The 22,269-nt window shown below is 42.6% G+C and overlaps 1 protein-coding gene across 1 annotated transcript in view; it reads right to left on the reverse strand.

Annotated features, from left to right (window-relative positions):
- Window positions 1-22,269, reverse strand: part of HYDIN (HYDIN axonemal central pair apparatus protein) — a 589,624-nt gene that overhangs the window by 24,200 nt on the left and 543,155 nt on the right. The window contains 8 exon segments of the mRNA XM_043981230.1: window positions 1-19; window positions 2,421-2,590; window positions 3,836-4,057; window positions 5,492-5,699; window positions 14,491-14,638; window positions 17,111-17,276; window positions 19,922-20,060; window positions 20,862-21,074. Coding sequence (XP_043837165.1) covers window positions 1-19; window positions 2,421-2,590; window positions 3,836-4,057; window positions 5,492-5,699; window positions 14,491-14,638; window positions 17,111-17,276; window positions 19,922-20,060; window positions 20,862-21,074 — 1,285 coding nt within the window.

A 22,269-nucleotide genomic window follows, 5' to 3' on the forward strand; every position in this document is an offset into this window, starting at 1 on the left:
GGTATACAAACAATCCAAGCTGAGAAAAACCAGAAAGAAAAGCAGTGAATCTATAGGGAATTATACCACATACCAAGAGAAGGTCAAAATGGATAAATGATTTAGACATAAAGAGGGATATTGTAAGAAAATTAGGGGAGTATGGAAAAATGTAATTGTCCTATCTATGGATAAGGGAAGAGTTAATGATCAAAAATGAAACAAAGAGGATCATGGGAAGTAAAATAGATAATTTTTATTACATAAAATAAAAAAAAACCAACCTTTTATATTAAAAAAAACTAATGTAACTCAAATTAGAAGGAAACAGGAAACTGGAAAAAAAATTTACAGCAGCATTTTTCTCTGTAAAGGCCTCATTTCTCATGTATAGGAAAATAAGCCAAATGTATGAAAATAAGAGCCACTTTTCCAGTTTATAAATGGTCAAAGGATACGAACAGGCAGTTTTCAGAAGAAATCGAAGCTATTGGTCACATGAAAAATGCTCTAAATCACTACTAATTAGAGAAGTGCAAATTAAAACAACTCTGAGATAGCATCTCACACCTATCAAATTGGCTAACATGACAGAAAAGGAAAATGATAAATGCTGGGGGAGATGTGGGAAAATTGGAATACTAATGTACTGTTGGTGGAGTTGTGACCTGATCCAACCATTTTGGAGAACAATTTGGAGTTCAAATCAGGCCTCAGACACTTCTAGCTACATGACCCAGGGCAAGCCACTTAACCCTGTTTGCCTCAGTTTCCTCATATGTAAAATGAGCTGGAGAAGGAAATGGCAAAGCACTCCAGTGTCTTTGCCTAGAAAACCCCCAAAATGGGTCACAAAGAGTTGGACATGACTGAAAGTGACCAACTAAGCAACAATTCTTCCAGAGTTCTGCCTTGACCATGGCTTATAGTTACATTTTGGAAAAGTAACATGGAGCTCAGAGAGATCATTGCCCCAAGTCAGTTTGATTTTGCTGATGGCCCAGGTCCTTAACCAGGCCTATTCCTCCATTCTTAAAAACACATTTGTTGGTTTTCACTCTTATATATGGGTTCAACACATCTGACTCCAATACCTGTTTATTTTGTGTATATCCTTGACTTCCTCAGAAGGAGAGCCTGGAGCCTACCAAGTTCTGAGCTTCAGGAGATGCCAAGAAAGCTCCATTTGTTTAGATTTTGTTATTACTTAAAAGGAATAAGAAAAAATAGCATAGTTCTATTTGTTCTTTTCATAAGCTTATCAAAACAGGCACCTCTGGGGTTTGTTCTAGAAAATAAGGCTAGCCCTCTTCAAGTCGGGTTGTAATTATGTTATTCCATCATGATCTTTTTTTTTTTTTTTTTGGTGAGGCAATTGGGGTTAAGTGACTTGCCCAGGGTCACACAGCTAGTAAGTGTCTCAGGCTGGATTTGAACTCAGGTCCTCCTGAATCCAGGGCTGGTGCTCTAGTCCACTGCGCCACCTAGCTGCTCCCTCCATCATGATCTTAAGGAGATTCTTTATTAAGCTAGAAGGGAGATCTTAGAAGGTAATCTTATCTTTTATTTCCAGGGAGATGGCAGTTAAATTTTACCATTAGACCATATATCTCTAGACTAGCTTTCTTAACACTGTTTTGTTTTCTTTTAGGTCAGGACCTTTATTCTATTAAGGATCCCCTAGAGCTTTTTTTCCCCCTGTGGGTGTTATATTCAATAATATTTCCCACATTAGAAAATGAAGCATTTTAGTATTCTTTTGAAAATGCCTTGGCCTTGTAGACCTTTGAAAGGGTCTCAGAGACCCCTTAAATAAGTAGGACAAGTAAGTGGAAGACCAAGGTCTGAAAGGACTAAAATAAATCACAATTTAGGCAAGTGAGTTTTTAGAAGTCATTGTAATGACTCACTGTTCTCACTTCAGGTTCCCGATGAGTATGGCAATATTACCACATAGTCCTTGCAAGGATAATAATGTTATGATCCTGCATTTTCATAGTTAATGTGAGGAAGGCCTGATTATTTTATAGAAGTTTTATTTTCAGGCCTAGAATATTAATTGAACTTATCAGCAAGGTTGATACAGAGCATTTCTGGTACTGGTGGGGAAGGAAGTCTACTGAGATGTCAGCCTCTTGAGGGAACTTGTTTAGAATCTTTATTATCATCAAAGTCTTCAAATGTGAAGTTCTTAAAGCACTTTTCAGGTGTGTTGGTATGATTATGCCCATTAATTATAGTCTGAATGAAAGGAGGTGAATTCAAAGTCACATAGGGAGAGACCAAGCAAGGCCAGAATCCCTGATATCACCAGGGTTTGATTTCTTTCCCCCCATCACAATTTCATTTTCATCTAGTTATGCCAGATGTTCATCTAAATAGTGTCTTTGTGATCAATAAAGAAATAACCCATGCATGTTTACCCTGGGAAGCTTGCTTACCTAATAGGCTTCTCCTCATTGTTTGTGATGACAAGGATCTGTTGGTACAAGGGCATCCCGGGTAAGTAGATGAAGCAGGTACCAAAGTTGTAACTGGTGAAGGAGAACTGTACGGCAGGAGTCACAGATGAGCCCACGAGTATGCAGGTGAATGTGGGACCATAAGTGATCTGTGAGGAGGGGACATGAGAAGGAAGTTGGAAAAGGAAGAGCATAGTAAGTGAGACAGAGAACAAATAAGGGTGCACTCAGGGACACAGATATAACCGGGGAAAGATGTGTTCTGTGCAGTCGTCTGTACAGATAGTAGGTCACCCAGTGGATTTACTGTAGACAAGTACAATTCATCTCCTGGTGGCCAACCTTTTGGTTGAAGCTCTCCAAACATGGGTGGGGCAGCCTTCAGATAACAAGGCACAAATCCAAACTTTTTAGCTTGGCAGCATCTGCTGAAATGTGAGCCCCATCAGCACAGAGCCTTCAAGAACCCCAAGTTATCTCCATGTCTTGACAAGGCATTGGAGTAGGACCTTGGCTGGGGGTTGCACATATACTAGGTGCTTAAACCTGTTGCTTGTATCTCCATTTGTTAGAATGACTCAGGGTTGATCTAAGCATTTCCCTTGGATCACATGTAACCTCTGGTGTTTCAAGTAGTGGCTGCTGATGATGTGAATTCACAGCAGTTGCCCCTAGATTGTACCCCAGGAGCTCATGAAACATGGTTAGGTGGAACTGTCTTTATCCTGCACAGGTAGGTAGGCAAATCCTCTTACTACTGCAAGGATGCCAAGATCTCCCAATATGGTACCGAATACAACTGAGACTAAGTGAAACCCATTCCCATTTGGTTTGCACCTGGTTCAGGGACAGACCCACATTGCTCCTAGATTAAGGGGGGCTGATTTCTGTTGCTAGTTCAGAGCCCTTATACCAATACTTGCTCTTGACATAAAAAGATAACATATGTAGACTAGGAGCCTGACTTGCTTAATCAAGCAATGAATGTTTCCTGAGCTCTCATTACAGTCAAGGTCTTGGGCAAAGCACTGTGAGGGGCTATAAGAAAGTGTAAGATATGGTCTCTGACTTCAAGGAGCCCTCAGCTCTGTCTGGGGAAAGAAGACTACAGCATACTAAAGATAAATAACAATCTATAGGCCAGTATGTTACAGAATCAGAGTGAAACAGTAGAAAAGAACACTTGGAGTAAAAGGGTCTGAGTTTAAATCCCACCAATGTGTGACTTTGGCCACGTCTCTCTAGGCCTCAGTCCCTCATCTTTAGAATGAAGGACATGGAGGAGATGGGTGCTAGGGTCCCTTGTCTATCGCTTAGGATAGGTGCCAACTGAGTAGGTCATTCATCAAGGGGCTGAATCAGCCCAGAACCCGAAGACGTTAAAGTCGTCTTACCTTGAGTCTGAGTTCCACACCCTTTACAAAGCACCTTTTAAGAGGGCAGAAAGACAGGGAGGCTGGGACACTCTGTCCGGCCTCAACCACTGTCTCACTGGGTGAGAAAATAAAGTATTGCTGCAGGGCCTTGGGGCCATCAAATTCGGACAGGACGCTGAAGTTGAACTTGCCCGTGTTAATCAAGGTGAATTCGCACTGCACACATTCATTTACTTCTACCTGGAACACAGAAGAGAGGCCACCTAGCTGAGGCCTGTGCCAAGGAAGCAAGAGATGGCAGCTGGCTGAGAACAGCAGCCCTGGGTAAAGACAACTGACTCAAGTTTACTTGGGGCTTCCGGCCCCAGGGAATTCTAGGAGGGAGGCAGGCAACAAGCCACTAGAAATGTCTGGTGTCTTTAAGGGCACCAGTTGTTAGATACCTTGGATGGGGTGAGATGGTTCTGCTCATAAGCCTCTTTTGGGAATTGAAGCTATGCCTCGTGTTGTCCAAAGAAGTACCCTCCACCCACCCCCCAAGGTGCCTTTCCATACTGATAACATACAGTGGGGTGGCCAAATGAATCCTTAGGGATGCTAGCATGAGGTAGGCGTTATTTCATTCAGGCTTTAGAAATAGCCAATTTTGGCAAATCTGCATTCACAAGGCAGCTAGCTGGTTCTGGGCCTGGAGTCAGGAGGACCTGAGTTCAAATCCAGCCTTGAGCATTTATTAACAATGACCTAGGGCAAGTCACTTAACATCTGTCTGCCTCAGTTTCCTCATTTGTAAAGTGGGGATGAGAACAGTACCTACTTCCCAAGGTTGTCGTGAGGATGTGATGAAATAAATAATATTTGTAAAGCATCTAGTACAGTGCCTGGGGTATAGCAGGCACTATATAAATGCTTTGTTGTTATTTTTGTTGTTTTCAGTTGTGTCCAACTCTTTGTGACCCCACTTGAGGCTTTCTTGGCAAAGATGCTGGAGAGGTTTGCATTTCCTTCTTCAGCCCATTTAACACACAAGGAAACTGAGGCAAACCTTTCCCTTCCCTTTCCCTTCTTTCTCCTTCCTTCTTTCCTCCTTAGCTAGAAGTGCAGAGACGACTCACTATACACCCCCACACTTATCTACTCAGCAACTTTGACCTGTTGCATTTCTGACCTGGCCTAGCTCACCCCTACTTAAGTGATCCCCTCCCCAAATCCCTAGAGTTCACCCTATTCATGCTCAGTGTGTACACTGGATTGGCTTAGCCCACTGTCATACAGAAGCTCAAGAGATGCATTCGGCCAAACCTCTCGGAGCAGGGAATACAGGTGGCTGCTGCCACACTTAGCTCAGTGCTCTTTTCAGAAGTGAGGATTCTCCATGGGGTGAGACCCTTAGGGATTATGTGGCATACAGACATGCTGAATAGACATATTTAGTGTATTTTATCAGAGACACTGAAGAAATATGAAAATGGGTTAATTAGCTGGTCATCTAGTAGTTCATTTTTCAGATTCGGATTCACCCAAAGGCTTCTGAAATCACACTGCACTTTGGGTTACTTTTCAGTATTTTAGGGGGCATACTGATTTTGTTAATATCCCCATTCCATCCAATCATGAGTTTCTGGCAAGTGTCCCATAGGAACAAGTGATGGGGATATGTTCCCACCTCCTCACCTCGTAGAAGCTGATGACGTTGGGCTGGATGGGACTCAGATCAGTCACCGACCCATCGTTTTCTTTGCACTTGATCTCCACCTTCATATTGTAGCCCTCAGCTTTGACATTTAAGGTCAGAGGCTGGGCTTTCTTTTTCACGTGGCAGATCAGATTAAAGCTCACTTCTCCTTCGCATTTTGGTGTGAAGAAAATATCGATGGGCACCCTGGTTGGAGAATAAATTTGCAGATTGGTTGGCTCTGCCAAAATGTTGGCCACATACCCAAAGTCTTGAGCAGTGGGGATTGGCAGACACATTGCTCCCACTTCTAGGTCACAGCCAGGCTGCAAGGTAAATCAGCTGTCTCAAGAAAAAGTCCAAGTTGTGGTCATTTGTCTGGGCTAGGCATTTGGCATCCAATAAGGCAGAAGACATCAAGAAAGTAATGAGGGGGCAGCTAGGTGGTGCAGTGGATAGAGCACTGGCCCTGGATTCAGGAGGACTTGAGTTCAAATCCAGCCTCAGACACTTCACACTTACTAGCTGTGTGACCCTGGGCAAGTCACTTAGCCCCCATTGCCCCGCCAAAAAAAAAAAAAAGTAATGAAAGTGAATAGGGAGGGGGCAGCTAGGTGGTGCAGTGGATAAAGCACCAGCCCTGGATTTAGGAGTACCTGAGTTCAAATCCAGCCTCAGATACTTGACACTTACTAGCTGTGTGACCCTGGGCAAGTCACTTAACTCCCATAGCCCCGAAAAAAAAAGTGAATAGAGGAATGGAGAGAAGATACATTGGGATGTTTCAATCTTGAAAAGAAGAATAAATCAAGGCAATGAAAACTGGAGAGATTGGAGAATCCGATGTGTTGATTCTAGAGGGGGCATGTTTGGGTCTGAAAAGACTGGGAGCTCAGACAAAGGCCTAGTGCCACCTCCACCTGAGCCTCAGACACCGGGCCTGATGCCTGGCAGATCAGAATCCATGCTTTAAATGTGCAAAGCCTTCTGGATCTACCTTTATCCCCTGACATCTTGGAATACAGAGATAGAGCCGGCCATGTGTAAGTCTCATCTAGTTTCTGGGGAACCCAATCTCTGTTCTGAACTCTCTGCCCCCTGCCACTTCTCCCTCCCTGGCCTTTCCCCACCCCCGCCTTAGCTCTCCTGAATTTGGGTAGGGATCCCCTGTATCAATGTCACACTCTATCATCACAGAGCCCTGGGGGAATGGAAGTCACATCTAACTTTCCCCAGGCAAATGGAAAACAAATTCATATCTCTTGCTCCCATCATCCCTAATCAGAGTCGTATTTATTTGAGGTTAAAACCCCTCTTCACCAGCTACCTCTCCACATATTTTCTTCCTCATACAATTTAATTCTACTTCTTCTCAGTCCTTTTTCTCCTCTACCTTCTCTCTTTTCAACATTTTACTGATACATTTTTTACATCGCTGTCACTTTCCAGTCCATCCCCCTTCTGCAATACAAAAGTAAAGCAAAAACAAACCAACATATCAATAACCGCGTCTCTTAGTGTAGCTGCATTTTGTACCTGTTGTCTACCAGCTCTTTACCAAGAGGAGGGAAGTATAGTACTGAGGCCTCTGGAGTCAAGAATGGATTCTGACAACTTTGTGTTGTTTCCCTTTATGTTACTGTGATCACGAGGTACTGCTTACTTAACTCTTAATTAGTTCATACGTCTTCCAAAGGTTTTTTTTCTGAGTTTTTTATATTCATCATTTGTTAATAGTATTCCATTCTGTTCACATGCCACAATTTGGTCAGCCAGTGACGAATCAATAGGCCTCCATTCCGTACCTTCTACCTAGCTCTTGGCTACCACAAAAAGTGCTGCTATAAGCACTTGGTACATATGGGAACTTTTACTTATTTGACCTTCTTGTGGTATGTTCTCAGAAGCTGTATTTCTGTGTCAAAGGGCATGGACAGTTTAGTCACTTTCTGACATAGTCCTAAATTTTCTGCTTTCTAGAATGAGTGAACCAATTTACAACTCCACCAATCGTGTATAATATTAGTGTACCTGCCTTCCCAGAGATCCTCTAATGTCTACCATTTCAGTCTTCTTATTAACTTGGCTCATTTGTTGGGTCTGGGCTGAAATCTCAGAGTTGCTTTAATTTGTATTTCTCTTTTTCTTTAGTGATTTGGAATATTATTTTATAAGGTTGTTCACCATTTGCTTTTTTCCTTTGATAACTCTTTGTTCATATCCCTTGACCAATAATCTATTGGGGAATGTTTTTTTTTTAATTAGTTCTCTATTTTATTTTTTATTTTTTTAAACTTTTTTTTTTGAGAGGCAATGGGGGTTAAATGACTTGCCCAGGGTCACACAGCTAGTAAGTGTTAAGTGTCTGAGGCTGGCTTTGAACTCAGGTCCTCCTGAATTCAAGGCTAGTGCTCTATCCACTGCACCACCCTCTATTTTTGATATCAGACCTTTATCAGAACTATCAGATGTTGTCAGAACTATTTGATGCAAAAATTTCCCCTCCTCCTTTCCCCTTTTATGATTTTTCTTCTTATTCTAGTTACATTGTTTGTGTCTTTTGTGATTGCCTCTATCCCACGATTGGTTATGAATTGTCCCTAAGACCCTAAAATATTAAAGATATTGCTTCCTTAATGATGTAGGCTTTTTTGGTTAAGGTTGTTAATATTTTCAGTATTGCTTTACCATGCTGATCTTTTGGTAATCCAATTAGCTTTTCCTTTAAGTTCTAAGACGATCTGAAATTTAGGACAGAGATATTTAATGTTGCTACTGTGTCTTTAGGCATAATGTAGTTTTCTTGCTGATTTGTTACCCTTGTATATTTTTTACAGTTGAGTTGTCTGAAATCACAGTAGCTACCACTACTTTTTTGGATCCAGCCGAGGCATAATAAATTCTACTCTGAATATTCATCTTAACTTTCTATGAACCTTTACGTTTTAAATGTTTTTCTTGTAAACAACAAATCTTTAGATTTCTCTTTTTGATCTTTTCTCCCACTGTCTTCCAATTTGTTGGCAAGTTCTTCCCGTTCACCTTCACAGTTGTGTTTGTTTTTTTTCTTCCACTAAATATCAAAATCTTTTCTTTCCCCTACTATTTCCCTCTTTAGAAAAAAAAATTGAAAGAAAAAAGGGGAATGCTATCAACACAAGATATTTTTGGTTTACATTGTTTAGAACAATCTAGTTATTATATCTCTCCTATCTTATTTTTCTGCTTGCCCGGATCCATTTTTGCTGGATGTTTCCATGCTTCTCTGTCTCTTTCTCTTTTGCCTTTAATCAGACTTTCACACTTATGGTTTGTTTTTCCTGTCCCTTTCACCTCCTCAACTCTAACCTCTTTTTCAAGTCTCCTTCATGCTTCTCCCTGACCAAAGCCATTTCCTATATTTATGTTACTGTATTATCTTCCCTTGTCTGGCTCAGATGAGTAAGATTCCCACCTCCAAATTTAAACAATCTTCTCCTGTATAATCTTTTTTCTTAAACTGTACAATGATAAATCCAGGAAAATGTACTTTTTGATTGTAAAGTATTTGTAATAATGTAAAAGTGAGTCTTAAAATGTTCAATAAAAATCACGTCTTTAAGAAAAAACAATCTTCTCCTGTGGCACTCACAAACAAGAAATAGTAAGTTCCCTCCCTTCCTCTCTCCCTTCCATCCAAGTGCTGAACTGGTTTCTCTTGGTTCAATCAATCAATCAATCAATCAATCAACATTTATTAAGCATCTTCTATGTGCCAGATATTGTGCTAGGTGCTGGAGATACAAAAAAAGGCAAAAGAGGTAAAAAAGATACAAAAAGAGCCCTCTGGGCAGCTAGGTGGTGCAGTGGATAAAGCACCGGCCCTGGATTCAGGAGGACCTGAGTTCAAATCTGGCCTCAGACACTTGACACTTACTACCTGTGTGACCCTGGGCAAGTCATTTAACCCTCATTGCCCTTATAAAAAAAAGAGCACTCTGCCTTCAAGGAAATTATAATCTAATGGGGAGAAAACATATAAGGTATATAAAGCAAGGTACACATAGGATAAATAGAAAATAATTAACAGAGGGAAGGCACTAGAATGAAGAAGGGTTGGGAATTGCTTCCAGTAAAAGAAGGGATTTTAAATGGGACTTAAAGGAAAACAGGGAGATGAGTAGGCTTGAGAGGATGAGGGAGAATGTTCCAGGCCTGGGAGATAGTCATTCCCTCACTGGTCTGGAATTCCAGAGGAACAATACTTTCTTTTGCCCCTTTTAGGAAGTAAACATGATCAACACTGGGCCCTTTCAAGTTGTTCAAACTTATTTTATCTGTCTAGGGTTCTTTGCTCTTTCAAAAACTCTGGGATTTCTCAATAGGTCACCAATTCTGCCAAAAGTCTTACTTTCCCTGTTGGATTATGCTCAGTTCTTTAAAAATAAGCTTATTCGGGGACAGCTAGGTGGCGCAGTGGATAGAGCACCAGCCCTGGAGTCAGGAGTACCTGAGTTCAAATCCGGCCTCAGGGGCAGCTAGGTGGTGCAGTGGATAGAGCACCGGCCCTGGAGTCAGGAGGACCTGAGTTCAGATCCGGCCTCAGACACTTAACACTTACTGGCTGTGTGACCCTGGGCAAGTCACTTAACCCCAATTGCCTCACTTAAAAAAAAAGTTTTTAAAAAATAAGCTTATTCTTGGGTAGAAAGGTTTTTTCCTTTTTGGTATATCATATTTTAAATCTATTTTTAATTATCTATTTTTGTGTGTGTCAGATGCACAGTCCCTTGTGATTCTGACTGGGTTTCTTAGTGTGTGTCCTATCTTTTTCTGGCTACTTTCAGTATTTTTTTTCTTTGACCTGAGAGACCTAGAGTTTGACATTCACATTTTTAGCATGTTAAATTTGGGATTTCTTTTTGGTAACCAGCTGTGGGTTCTATTTTTATTTTGTCCTCTGGCTCCAATACTCATGGGAAATTTTGTTTGGGAATCCAGTGATTCTTGTCCATGTCCCATCTTCCAAATCTGCGCCTTTTGATAGTATGGTTCCAATTTTGCTGACTGTGCTCTAATATTTCTTGTTGTATGGACCACTGAATTTTTCATTTTTTTCCTTAATTATTTCCCCCCAAGGTTTCTACTCTTTTGCCAAGGTGCTCCAGCTTCTGTTCTATGCTACTGAATATCCTTTCAAGTTTTCCATCATAAGTTCCAATTGTACTCTTCTTTTCTTCCTTCATTTCTCCAATTAAACCTTCCCAACACTATTGGCACCCTTGTGATTGATCCATTCTCTTTTCTGGGGTTCTACTTACAAGCATATTTTCTTTCTTTTCTTTTTTTTCCTGTGGGGAAATGAGGGTTAAGTGACTTTCCTAGGGTCACACAGCTAGTAAGTGTTAAGTGTTAGAGGCTGGATTTGAACTCAGGTCTTCCTGAATTCAGAGCCAGTGCTTTATCCACTACGCCACTTAGCTGCCCCTTTTATTTTATTTTATTTTATTTTATTTTATTTTATTTTATTTTATTTTATTTTATTTATTTTTTTTTTTGGTGAGGCAATTGGGGTTAAGTGACTTGCCCAGGGTCACACAGCTAGTAAGTGTGTGTTAAGTGTCTGAGGCCGGATTTGAACTCAGGTACTCCTGACTCCAGGGCCAGTGCTCTATCCACTGCGCCACCTAGCTGCCCCTATTTTATTATTATTTTTTTTATAAGCCTATTTTCAAGGGGATGAATGCTCTTCCTGATAATTTATCAGTGGATGCTCCTAAACCAGGTTGAGCTGGATCCAGTTATTCTTGTGGTGGTGTCATTACAGAATTTTTCTCTTCATTTGAGGCATTATCTCTCTCTCTCCTTTTTTTTTTTTTTTTGGTGAGGCAATTGGGGTTAAGTGACATGCCCAGGGTCACACAGCTAGTAAGTGTTAAGTGTCTGAGGCTGGATTTGAACTCAGGTCCTCCTGAATCCAGGGGCAGTGCTCTATCCACTGCGCCACCTAGCTGCCCCTGTCCTTCATTCTCAAAGAGGATCATGAGTATGGCAGTGGAGTTTAAGAAGAAGAAAGGTTTGGAATGGCTGCCAAGGGGGGTGAGATGGAGAAAAGATGAGCTCAAGGATCAAAGGAAGTTTGTCAAGGACAGAAGCAGGCTTCCATAAGGAGGTGGAATGAAAGGTCTTCACCAAGTCCATCTCTTTCCACCTTCAGCAATAGTAAAGGATGTGTCCAGTGAAATCCCATGGAGAGAAAAAAAAATGAAAAGGGCTCCATTGTTGTGCCTGCCCATTCCCCCCCACACACACCCTCTGATCTCTACCAGCACGGAGAGTTCCCTCCAGAAGCCTGAGAACTCTACAAGGTGGCTCCTGTCTCCCAGGTTCCTGCCCCATCCCTGGACCCACAGGCTGGCTCTGAGCAACAGTTTCAGAAGAATGAGATGTTTGGATGTAATATCATACAAAGCAAACTTTACCAGCCCACTTTGGGGCATCAATTCTAACACAACCCTCCTATTCTTCCGCAGGGGGATATTTATAAATTAAGACTTTGTAAAAGGAGAGACTTAGGGAATGAGTGAGCATAGTGCCATTAAGAGATAATACCAGGGGGCAGCTAGGTGGCGCAGTGGATAAAGCACTGGCCCTGGATTCAGGAGGACCTGAGTTCAAATCCGACCTCAGACATTTAACACTTACTAGCTGTATGACTTTTCTTTTTTTTGCGGGGCAGTCGGGGTTAAGTGACTTGCCCAGGGTCATACAGCTAGTAAGTGTTAAATGTCTGAGGTCGGATTTGAACTCAGGTCCTCCTGAATCCAGGGCCAGTGCTTTATCCACTGCGCCACCTAGCTGCCCCCTGGTATTATCTCTTAATGGCACTATGCTCACTCATTCCCTAAGTCTCTCCTTTTACAAAGTCTTAATTTATAAATATCCCCCTGCGGAAGAATAGGAGGGTTGTGTTAGAATTGATGCCCCAAAGTGGGCTGGTAAAGTTTGCTTTGTATGATATTACATCCAAACATCTCATTCTTCTGAAACTGTTGCTCAGAGCCAGCCTGTGGGTCCAGGGATGGGGCAGGAACCTGGGAGACAGGAGCCACCTTGTAGAGTTCTCAGGCTTCTGGAGGGAACTCTCCGTGCTGGTAGAGATCAGAGGGTGTGTGTGTGGAGGAATGGGCAGGCACAACAATGGAGCCCTTTTCATTTTTTTTTCTCTCCATGGGATTTCACTGGACACATCCTTTACTATTGCTGAAGGTGGAAAGAGATGGACTTGGTGAAGACCTTTCATTCCACCTCCTTATGGAAGCCTGCTTCTGTCCTTGACAAACTTCCTTTGATCCTTGAGCTCATCTTTTCTCCATCTCACCCCCCTTGGCAGCCATTCCAAACCTTTCTTCTTCTTAAACTCCACTGCCATACTCATGATCCTCTTTGAGAATGAAGGACAGGGGCAGCTAGGTGGCGCAGTGGATAGAGCACTGCCCCTGGATTCAGGAGGACCTGAGTTCAAATCCAGCCTCAGACACTTAACACTTACTAGCTGTGTGACCCTGGGCATGTCACTTAACCCCAACTGCCCCACAAAAAAAAGAAAGAAAGAAAGAAAGAAAGAAAGAAAGAAAGAAAGGAGAATGAAGGACAAACAACAACTACCACCACCATCTCTCTCAGCAGATGTCCTGCAGAGGAAATCCCAGTCTCCATAATAAGCTCCCAATTTCCTCTTCCTTCACACCTCAAAATCCAGTCTTTTCTTCTACTTCAGTCTCTGAAGAAGTGGCCTTTTTGTTTGCCAAAGACAGTCCTTCTATTTGTGCCCTTGATCTCATCTATTCCCTTGGATTGCTCTGTATAGGATCTAGGGTAAAGTCTAAACTCCTTAGCTCAACTTAGTTTGAGGTCACCAACAATCTGTGTCGTACCTGGTTTTTCTCCTGCCATATTTCATGTTGCACATTTGACTCTCCAGGCAACCTGGACTGATGGTGATTTCCTGAATTCAATGCTGTAGTCTAGACTTCCTGCTTCTGCTGACTGCCCCCTGTACCTGGAATTCCCTCCCTCCTCATCTCATCAATCAGAATCCTTTCTGGTGGTTACTGTTCTCTCCCTCCTTGGTTTATCTTTACCTTGAATTATATTTATTTGTTTACATGTTGCATCTGCTCTCATGTCCTCATCCACCCTCAGGGGCTTGGTGGTGTAGTAGATAGCATACTAGATTAGGAGAGGTGAGTTCAAATTCTTCCTCACAAATTACTAGCTTTGTAACCCTGTGCACATATGCCTAATCTGTAAAATGGGAAGGGTGATAGCACTTACCTCAAAGAATTATAATGGGCATTGAATGAGATGATACACTTAAAGTGTTTTCTCAAACCTTCAAATGCTATATAAATATTAGTTATTATGATGATTGTTATTATAGGCAGGGACTGCTTTGCTTTTATCTTTCTTTAGCACTTAGCACTCTACCTTGCACATAATGGGTGCTAATATTTGTTAAATTACTAAATGGAGAAGCTAAGGGCCAAAGAGGAGGACAAAGAAAGCTGTCCAAGGTCGCAGAGAGGGCCGAAGAACTGGGACTAGAATTCAGGGCTTCTGACTCCCAAACCAGAAGACTTCACACTGATTAAAATACATACTTTCAATTAAATGATTAGAAAATTAATTGATTAAAAAATTAAAAATTAATTGACTAAAAATTAAGTGATTTAAAGAAACACACTTATTAAAATAACAGGAGGTATTAGTATTTATAGCTATGATTTCTCCCTGCCTTGTCCCACCCCAAACATGTACGTACACACACACACACACACACACACACACTCTCTCTCTCTCTCTTTGACTTCTTTCTGAACTAAACAAGAAATCTGTACCAATGTAGGGATTATAATGACTAGTCATCGAGTAGGAGAGAATCTGTTGTGGCAGGGTTCAGCATGGTAATCTGACCATATAGTAAGGAGCTAGAGGCCTCCCCTCATCCCTTGCTCACCTGGACATTGCTGGGATCATGCCTTCCATAGGCTTCACAATCAGGTTATTGATGTAGCCTTCAGAAAAGCAGGAACTTTCTTCAAATGCAAAAGTAAAGTCTTGTTCCTCATTGTTAATTATGTTCACTGTCTCTCGGGCTTCATGTCCTGAGAAGAAACCACCCAGACAAATTGGAGGTCGTATTCCAGTTCCCTGGTCAGTTACTCTCTACTCAATCAATGCTGACTCTATGGGTAGTGGGTAGACACGCTTTTAAGCTCAATCTGTAATGGTAACATTTCCCCCATCACTTCCTTAAGCCTAGACAGTCAACAAATCCCGTTTTTGGGCTGTCTGCCAATTTTCAAGAGGGCAAAAGATGACCCTGATATAAAAGATCAGTAGTCTCTTGTAAGCCGGGCTGAGCTGGTCCCAGTCTCTTCTGTGGTGGATCTTAAAGGCGTATACAAAAGGTGTGATGCTTCTCGAGTAGTTTTCTCTTGGCTCAGGGCATGTTTGTAGGGGCCATCCTTCAAGTTCTGTTCTGGCCAGCAACTGATGCTGGCCTCTCAATGGCTGTTGAGTCCTCCTAAGCTACAAAGACTGTGAATGCAGACCTGACAACAGTCTGGATAGATGTCTGTTATCTGATGACCAACCTAGCTGGGGATGGGAGGCACAGATGCTGATTACCAAAGGCCAGAACCAGGTGATGACTTGTTAACCAGAATGACTCATGAACTGTGGGAGAATCACAACCTGTGTTGATGCACCCGCCATGGAGCTTTCAAAGCAGCAAACACTGGGTACCATATTTTTCTTTTTTCCTAATCACCTTGGTACATAGACCTATTCGTGATATGGCTGGGTCAAAGGCCATACAGTTTCATAACTTTTTCATAACTCAGATTGCCCTTCAAAATGGTTGGATCAGTTCACAGATTTTGGTTTTTTTGTCTTTGTTTTCTGGTGAGGCGATTGGGGTTAAGTGACTTGCCCAGGGTCACACAGCTAGTAAGTGTTAAGTGTCTGAGGCTGGATTTGAACCCAGGTCCTCCTGAATCCAGGGCCGGTGCTTTATCCACTGTGCCACCTAGCTACCTCCCATCCCTGCTGAATGTTAAAAATTGCCTTTACATGTAATTGGGGAAAAAACAAAATGTTAAATTAAAAAAAGTCCTGCTTGCCTGTGCTTTCCTCTGAATTCTGATTTCTTTTTTTTTTTTTGAGGCGATTGGGGGTAAGTGACTTGCCTAGGGTCACACAGCTAGTAAGTGTCTGAGGTAAAATTTGAACTCAGATCCTCCTGACTCCAGGGCTGGTGCTCTATCTACTGTGCCACCTAGCTGCCCCTTTGGTGTATTTTTTTTTTTGTGGGGCAATGAGGCTTAAGTGACTTGCTTAGGGTCACACAGCTAGTAAGTGTCAAGGATCTGAGACCGGATTTGAACTCAAGTCCTCCTGAATCCAGGGCCAGTGCTTTATCCACCTAGCTGCTCCTCCTTTGGTGTATTTTCAGAAGTGTAACAATAACCTTCCTTAAAATTATTAGATTAAGTGAATAACATGCATATTATAAGTACATTATCATATAAATCAACACTGATTATATGGCGCTTTCAGTAAACAGGGCAGTAGAATTCAATCCAGAAATACAGCAAGAGGAAAGGACCTTGCCTCTATAGCATGCCACGTGAACATCTGAGCAGATAATTGAAGTTACTGTGTAGAATTCTGGTGTATAGAATGATTTATCAGGAGAAATCAGGATTTGCTTATCAAGTAGGGGCCCTGGGTTGCTAGGATTTTTCCAAGTTTTGATTTGGTTCTATGGCAAGCTTTAGAGCAGGTCAGGGTGAAATGTTTGTGTGTGTGTGTGTGTGAGAATGATCTTATGAGTATAACATAGATTAGAAGAGATAAGCTAAATCTAGAATTCTGATAGCAATCTTATGTCTGGGTTATGAGAAGGAAGGAAGGAAGGAAGGAAGGAAAGAAGGCATTTAATTAAGCACCTACTATGCATCAGGTACTGTGCTAAGTGATTTATGAATGTCATCTCATTTGATACTCACAACAACCCAAGTAGTTAGGTGCTATTATTATCCTCATTTTATAGTTGAGGAGACTGAGGCAGGAAGCAGTCGAGTGACTTGCCCAGGGTCCTAGAGTTAGTGTCTAAGGTGAGATTTAAACTTAAGACTTCCTGCCTCTAGGTCCAGTGCTCTATCTGCTTGGCCACCTAAGCTATTGTTTATAGACACCTTGGGGAAAACTCTACAAGTCACCTTTTAACCAACAAAGAAAGGCAATCAATCATGTCCACTGTAAACCCAATGCTTCTTTTTGTCAGGGTGGGTGAGAACTTGATCCCAGAAGATTGATGATTAGTCTACAAGCATTCATTAAGCAGCTGTTATGGTCCAGGCCCTGTCCTGGGGATGGGGGAAGAAATGGTTTTGTGAAAGGTGGATTGTTTGAATTCAGTGACAGCCTATGCTCTTCTTAGGGCAGGAGACAGATCTCCCAGCTTGTCCTAGGGTTCTATAACCAGAACTGAGCCAACTTCTGTAAAAGGGGCTGCAGTTCAGGGTGGATGGTGGTAGTTACCATTGTTTCTAGAGTCAGTCTGTCCTTACCCATCAGGATGGAGCTGAAGGTGAGGTGAGGCACATCCAGTGATATCAAAGGGTCTATAGTTTTGCCCACCAGAAGAAAAGGGACCGAGATGTTGTGCTCAGGGATTAGGAAAGTCCAGAATGATTCTGTGATATCCAAATGATGAGGAGTGAACTGGAATGAGATCTAGAAAGAGAATCGAGAACCGACTAGTGAGAGATCGCTATGCCCTTAGGGGTTCAGGATATTTGCTCACTTGCTAAAGCATTGTCGCCACCACCAAAATACCACGTGTAAAGTGGCATCATGTTAGACATTTCACAAGACTAGTTGACATAAATAAGTTCTGGCAGTGCCTCATGGGCTGCTGAGGGAGAGAGGCATTGGAGGGTGGCCCATGTTCTCTCAAAGGCTCTGCTGGTGCTGACTGAACATGACCCTAGGACGGGAGATCAGAGTTTTTCAGCTCTCCACATCTCTGTCAGGGTGCCAGCATTGTGGAAGAAGCAAACAAACATTCTTCATTTTTGTTGAGTCATGTCTGACTCTCTGTGACCCCATTTGGGGTTTTCTTGGCAAAGATATTGTAGTGGTTTGCTGTGTCCTTCTCCAGCTCATTTTTACAGATGAGGAAAACTGAGGCAAATAGCGTGAAGTGACTTGCCCAGGGTCACACAGCTAGTGTGTGTCTGAGGCCAGCTGTGGACTCAGGAACATGAATCTTCTTGACTCAAGGCCCAGCACTACCCACTGTGCTATCTGGCTGTCCTAAATATTTTATTAAGTGCCTCCTATGTGCCAACTACTTTATGCATGCTATCTCATTTGATCCTCACAAGAGCCCTGGAAGGGAGGTGCTGGTATTATCCCCACTCTACAGCTGAAGGAACTGAGGCAGACAGATGTTAAGTGACTTGCCCAGGTCACATAGCTAGTAAGTGTCTGATGCCACCACATCTGAATTGTCTTCTTCACTCCAACCCAGTGCTTTAACCACTATGACACGTAGTTGTGTTTAAGAAGATGCTGCTTGGCTGCATTGGCACCATACTCATCACCTGTATCCTTTGACAAATACTTTATAAGTATTCACTACATGACAAATTTGGAAGCCAAAAAACCAAAACAAGCCTGCTCCCAACCCCACCAAAACCTCACTCTTGGCCTTTTCATTTGAAAAATAGACCCAAACATTTAGAGATGCTTTAGATTTGATTCTAGATGAATTTAGAAGGAACTAGCTCTGTACCCCTTCTGATGTTCTGCCATCCATCCATCCATCCATCCATCCATCCATCCATCCATCCATCCATCCATCCGTCCATCCATCCCTCTCTCTGTCCATCCCTCTCTGTCCATCCCTCCATCTGTCCATCCATCCATCCATCCGTCCATCTATCCCTCTCTCTGTCCATCCCTCCATCTGTCCATCCCTCCATCTGTCCATCCATCCCTCCATCCATCCATCCCTCTCTCTGTCCATCCTTCTCTGTCCATCCCTCCATCTGTCCATCCATCCATCCACCCATCCGTCCATCCATCCGTCCATCCATCCCTCTCTCTGTCCATCCCTCTCTGTCCATCCCTCCATCTGTCCATCCGTCCATCCATCCGTCCATCCATCCCTCTCTCTGTCCATCCCTCCATCTGTCCATCCATCCATCCACCCATCCATCCATCCCTCCGTCCATCCATCCCTCTCTCTGTCCATCCCTCTCTGTCCATCCCTCCATCTGTCCATCCATCCATCCATCCGTCCATCCATCCGTCCATCCATCCCTCTCTCTGTCCATCCCTCCATCTGTCCATCCATCCATCCCTCTCTCTGTCCATCCCTCTCTCTGTCCATCCCTCCATCTGTCCATCCATCCATCCGTCTTAGGCATTCTGAAATTAGGATGCCCAAGGGCCCCATGGATAGATTTCTGAGGGTCTTCTGTTAATTTGGATGGGAAAAACGACCTCTTTATTTTAATATAATTGGTTTCCTTTGTGGTCCCATTTGTTTTATTTATGCAGCTAGGTGGCGCAGTGGATAGAGCACTGGCCCTGGATTCAGGAGGACCTGAGTTCAAATCCAGACTCAGACACTTAACACTTACTAGTTGTGTGACCCTGGGCAAGTCACTTAACCCCAAATGCCTCACCAAAAACAAGAACAACAACAACAACAACAACAAAAACCAAAACTATCCTGAATGGGGGTTTGTGGGTTTCACCATACTGAACCAGGACATGAAAAGGGTTTAGAACCTCCTGTCCATCCCATTCACACAACATCGAATAAGCATGTAAGGGACTGGTGTTGTGCCAGTATGGGAGTCATTTGGTTCCCAGAGATTTCTTTAGATTCACACTTTCCTTAGATCACTATTTGTAGTTGCAGCCACACTCCTCCAAAGACTGGCTGTAATGTTTTGGGAGAAAATGCCTTAAGATGGAGAGGTCTGTGAGTGTGGAGTGTGTCCACTTTGTCTCCTCCTTAGCACCTAGCACAGCTTTGAAAGGGGACACTGAATGCTTATTGGAGTGTATCCATTGAATGAAGAAAGGTAGGGGCAGCTAGGTGACACCGTGGATAAAGCACTGGCCTCGGATTCAGGAGGACCTGAGTTCAAATCCAGTCCCAGACACTTGACACTAGCTGTGTGACCCTGGGTAAATTACTTAATCCTCATTGTCCCACAAAAACAACACAAAACAAAACACAAAAACGAATGAAGGAAGGGAGGAAGGAATCCCCCCACTTTCCCCAGAATCCCTCTTATCCTTCCTTTTCTGGGAAATCTGGTCTGCTCTGAGCCCTCAGCATGCTCCCCCACCCCACTCACCTCTGCTTTTTTCTCTGGCTGGATTAAGCCTTCCTCTGTCAGGCATACAAAGGATGAAGGGTTCTGGAGATTCTCGACTTCTTCGGAGACCCATTGGTAGGAATAGGAACTATTGGTAGGGTTCATAATAGTGAAGGTCCTGGCCAGGAGAAGGGAGTTTACAAGAGAAGAGGAGAACTTCATTTTCAAAACGAACAGGTCAAAGATTCATTGATCATTTTAATACCGAGTCTCTGTTCTACCAAACTGTGGTCAGGCCAGAATCACACTGCAGGTTTATGTGGACAGGATCATTCTGTCCACTTAAGAGTCCAAAGTGGCTTATGCCTTTTGGTCTTTGGTTTGGTTGGTTTTTTTTTGGTGAAGCAATTAGGGTTAAGTGACTTGCCCAGGGTCACACAGCTAGTAAGTGTTTAAGTGTCTGAGGCTGGATTTGAACTCAGGTCCTCCTGAATTCAGGGCCAGTGCTCTATCCACTGTGCCACCTAGCTGCCCCTGGTCTTTGGAAAAACATTGAGGCCAGAGTTGCATTTTGGTCCTGATGTGCCTCTGAGGTGATGAATCCACTGCTTTCTGGTTTATTAGAACAGACCCAATTGCCCCATTTGTCCTGCATATCACTTGTTTTAGGCATATTTATTTGTATGCTGTGAGCTTCTCAGGGGCAGGGGCAGTGTTTGCTCTTTCTTTGTATCCTCAGAGCCTGGTAGATAGTTGGCAATTAATAAATGTTTGTTGACTGACTGTCAGAGGCTTCGTGTTCTAATACTCAGCTCCCTCAGGGGTTCTGTAGGGCTAAAATAGGAAGTCTTTGGCTTCTACCCAGCCTCATGTACCACACCAGGGCTTTAGGTCTGTCCTGAGAGGGGTGCCTTCCCCTGAGCCCTTGGGAAGAGATGCTTCCTATAGACACAATCAATGAATAAATACACCAACTCACTGGATGTTCTTTGCTCCCACACCGACGGCAGTAAACTCGATCACCCGCGTGTTGGGATCCAGAGGTGCCCCATTTGGTCCATATAAGTCTGGATTGCGCCTATGGTTGCTGATGTAGTCAGATTCATTCAGATCAAAATGGCAATACGGTAAGAGGCTTCGCCCTTTCACTGACACCATGAGTCCTTGAGCTCCCGGAGCCAGGTTAGGGATCCTGAGAAGGGAAGTCATTGTATCAAGGACCAGACAGGGTTGTTTCCGGCCATCTTTCAGAGAAAGGCTGGAAGGAAGAGCTGGGGTAGGACACGGGTGTAGAGGCCTGCCTGATTCTCTGAAGCTGAGATGCGCTGGTCTTCTCTTTCCATCATCTCTATGCACGTTCATCTCCTAAAAGGCCATGTGTATGTGACTGTGTATGTGCATATGACTGTGTATGTTTATTGTGTGTACATGTATATACATATATGTGCACGTGTGCACGCAAATATATGTAGAAGTGAATTTATATGCATACATATATGTGAACACAAATGCGTATGCTAATGTATATATGTATGCATACGTGCCTGTAATTATATATGACACATAACATAGAAAACATACATAATTATAATTATGATGCCTGTTAAGTTCTGAGTTGGACCATTTCTAGAACCCTGTAATGCTCGCTTTGGCTTTGTAGCTTTTGGTCCCTCCACATACTTCTAGCTCTTTTCCCTTCTTGTGACATATCTCATTGATCTCCTTTTAAAATAAAATCTTCCTTTTTAGGTGTTTATTTATGGCTCGGGTGTCTATTGGATACAAAAATACTTGCAATGTAACTGGCCTATTATTTGCAAAAGAAGAAGAAGAAATGTCATTTGGATAAATGATTCAGGAGGAGAAGGGGGTTAGAAAATAGTCCGAGGTTTACACTAGAAAATTTAAATCAACCAAAATAGAATATGATCTGAGAAGCAAAGTGCTGACAAAATAAAAAAAAGTAATTTAGAGCAAGTGAACCAGTTGAAGTCTGAGAAGTAATGCAGATGGAAAAAAGAAATGACTTAGGACACCACAAAGGTCCTCAAATAGGTAAGAGATACAGTAGAGAAATTAAACAGGAATTTATAGTGTAAGAAAAACATTGGCCAATAAGAGATGGGCTTTTAAAAATCATGAGCTAAACTTAGGCCATGATGAAAAGATGCTAAAGAGATTGGGAGGATATCACGAAGAAGATGACAATTCTGATGACTATAATAGATAGCTGTGAAATGATAGGAGGAGTCAACAATACCCAAAGTAGCAGAAAATGGAATTGTACACAGGAAAGGAGCTAGAATGGAAGCTTTTGGTAGGCTGGGTTATTTCATTTTTGTCTTTGTACGCCTTGCAAACAGTAGATGCTTAATAAATGTCAGTTA

This window comes from Dromiciops gliroides, chromosome 2 (genome assembly GCF_019393635.1).
Source record: "Dromiciops gliroides isolate mDroGli1 chromosome 2, mDroGli1.pri, whole genome shotgun sequence".
NCBI classification, from domain to species: domain Eukaryota; kingdom Metazoa; phylum Chordata; class Mammalia; order Microbiotheria; family Microbiotheriidae; genus Dromiciops; species Dromiciops gliroides.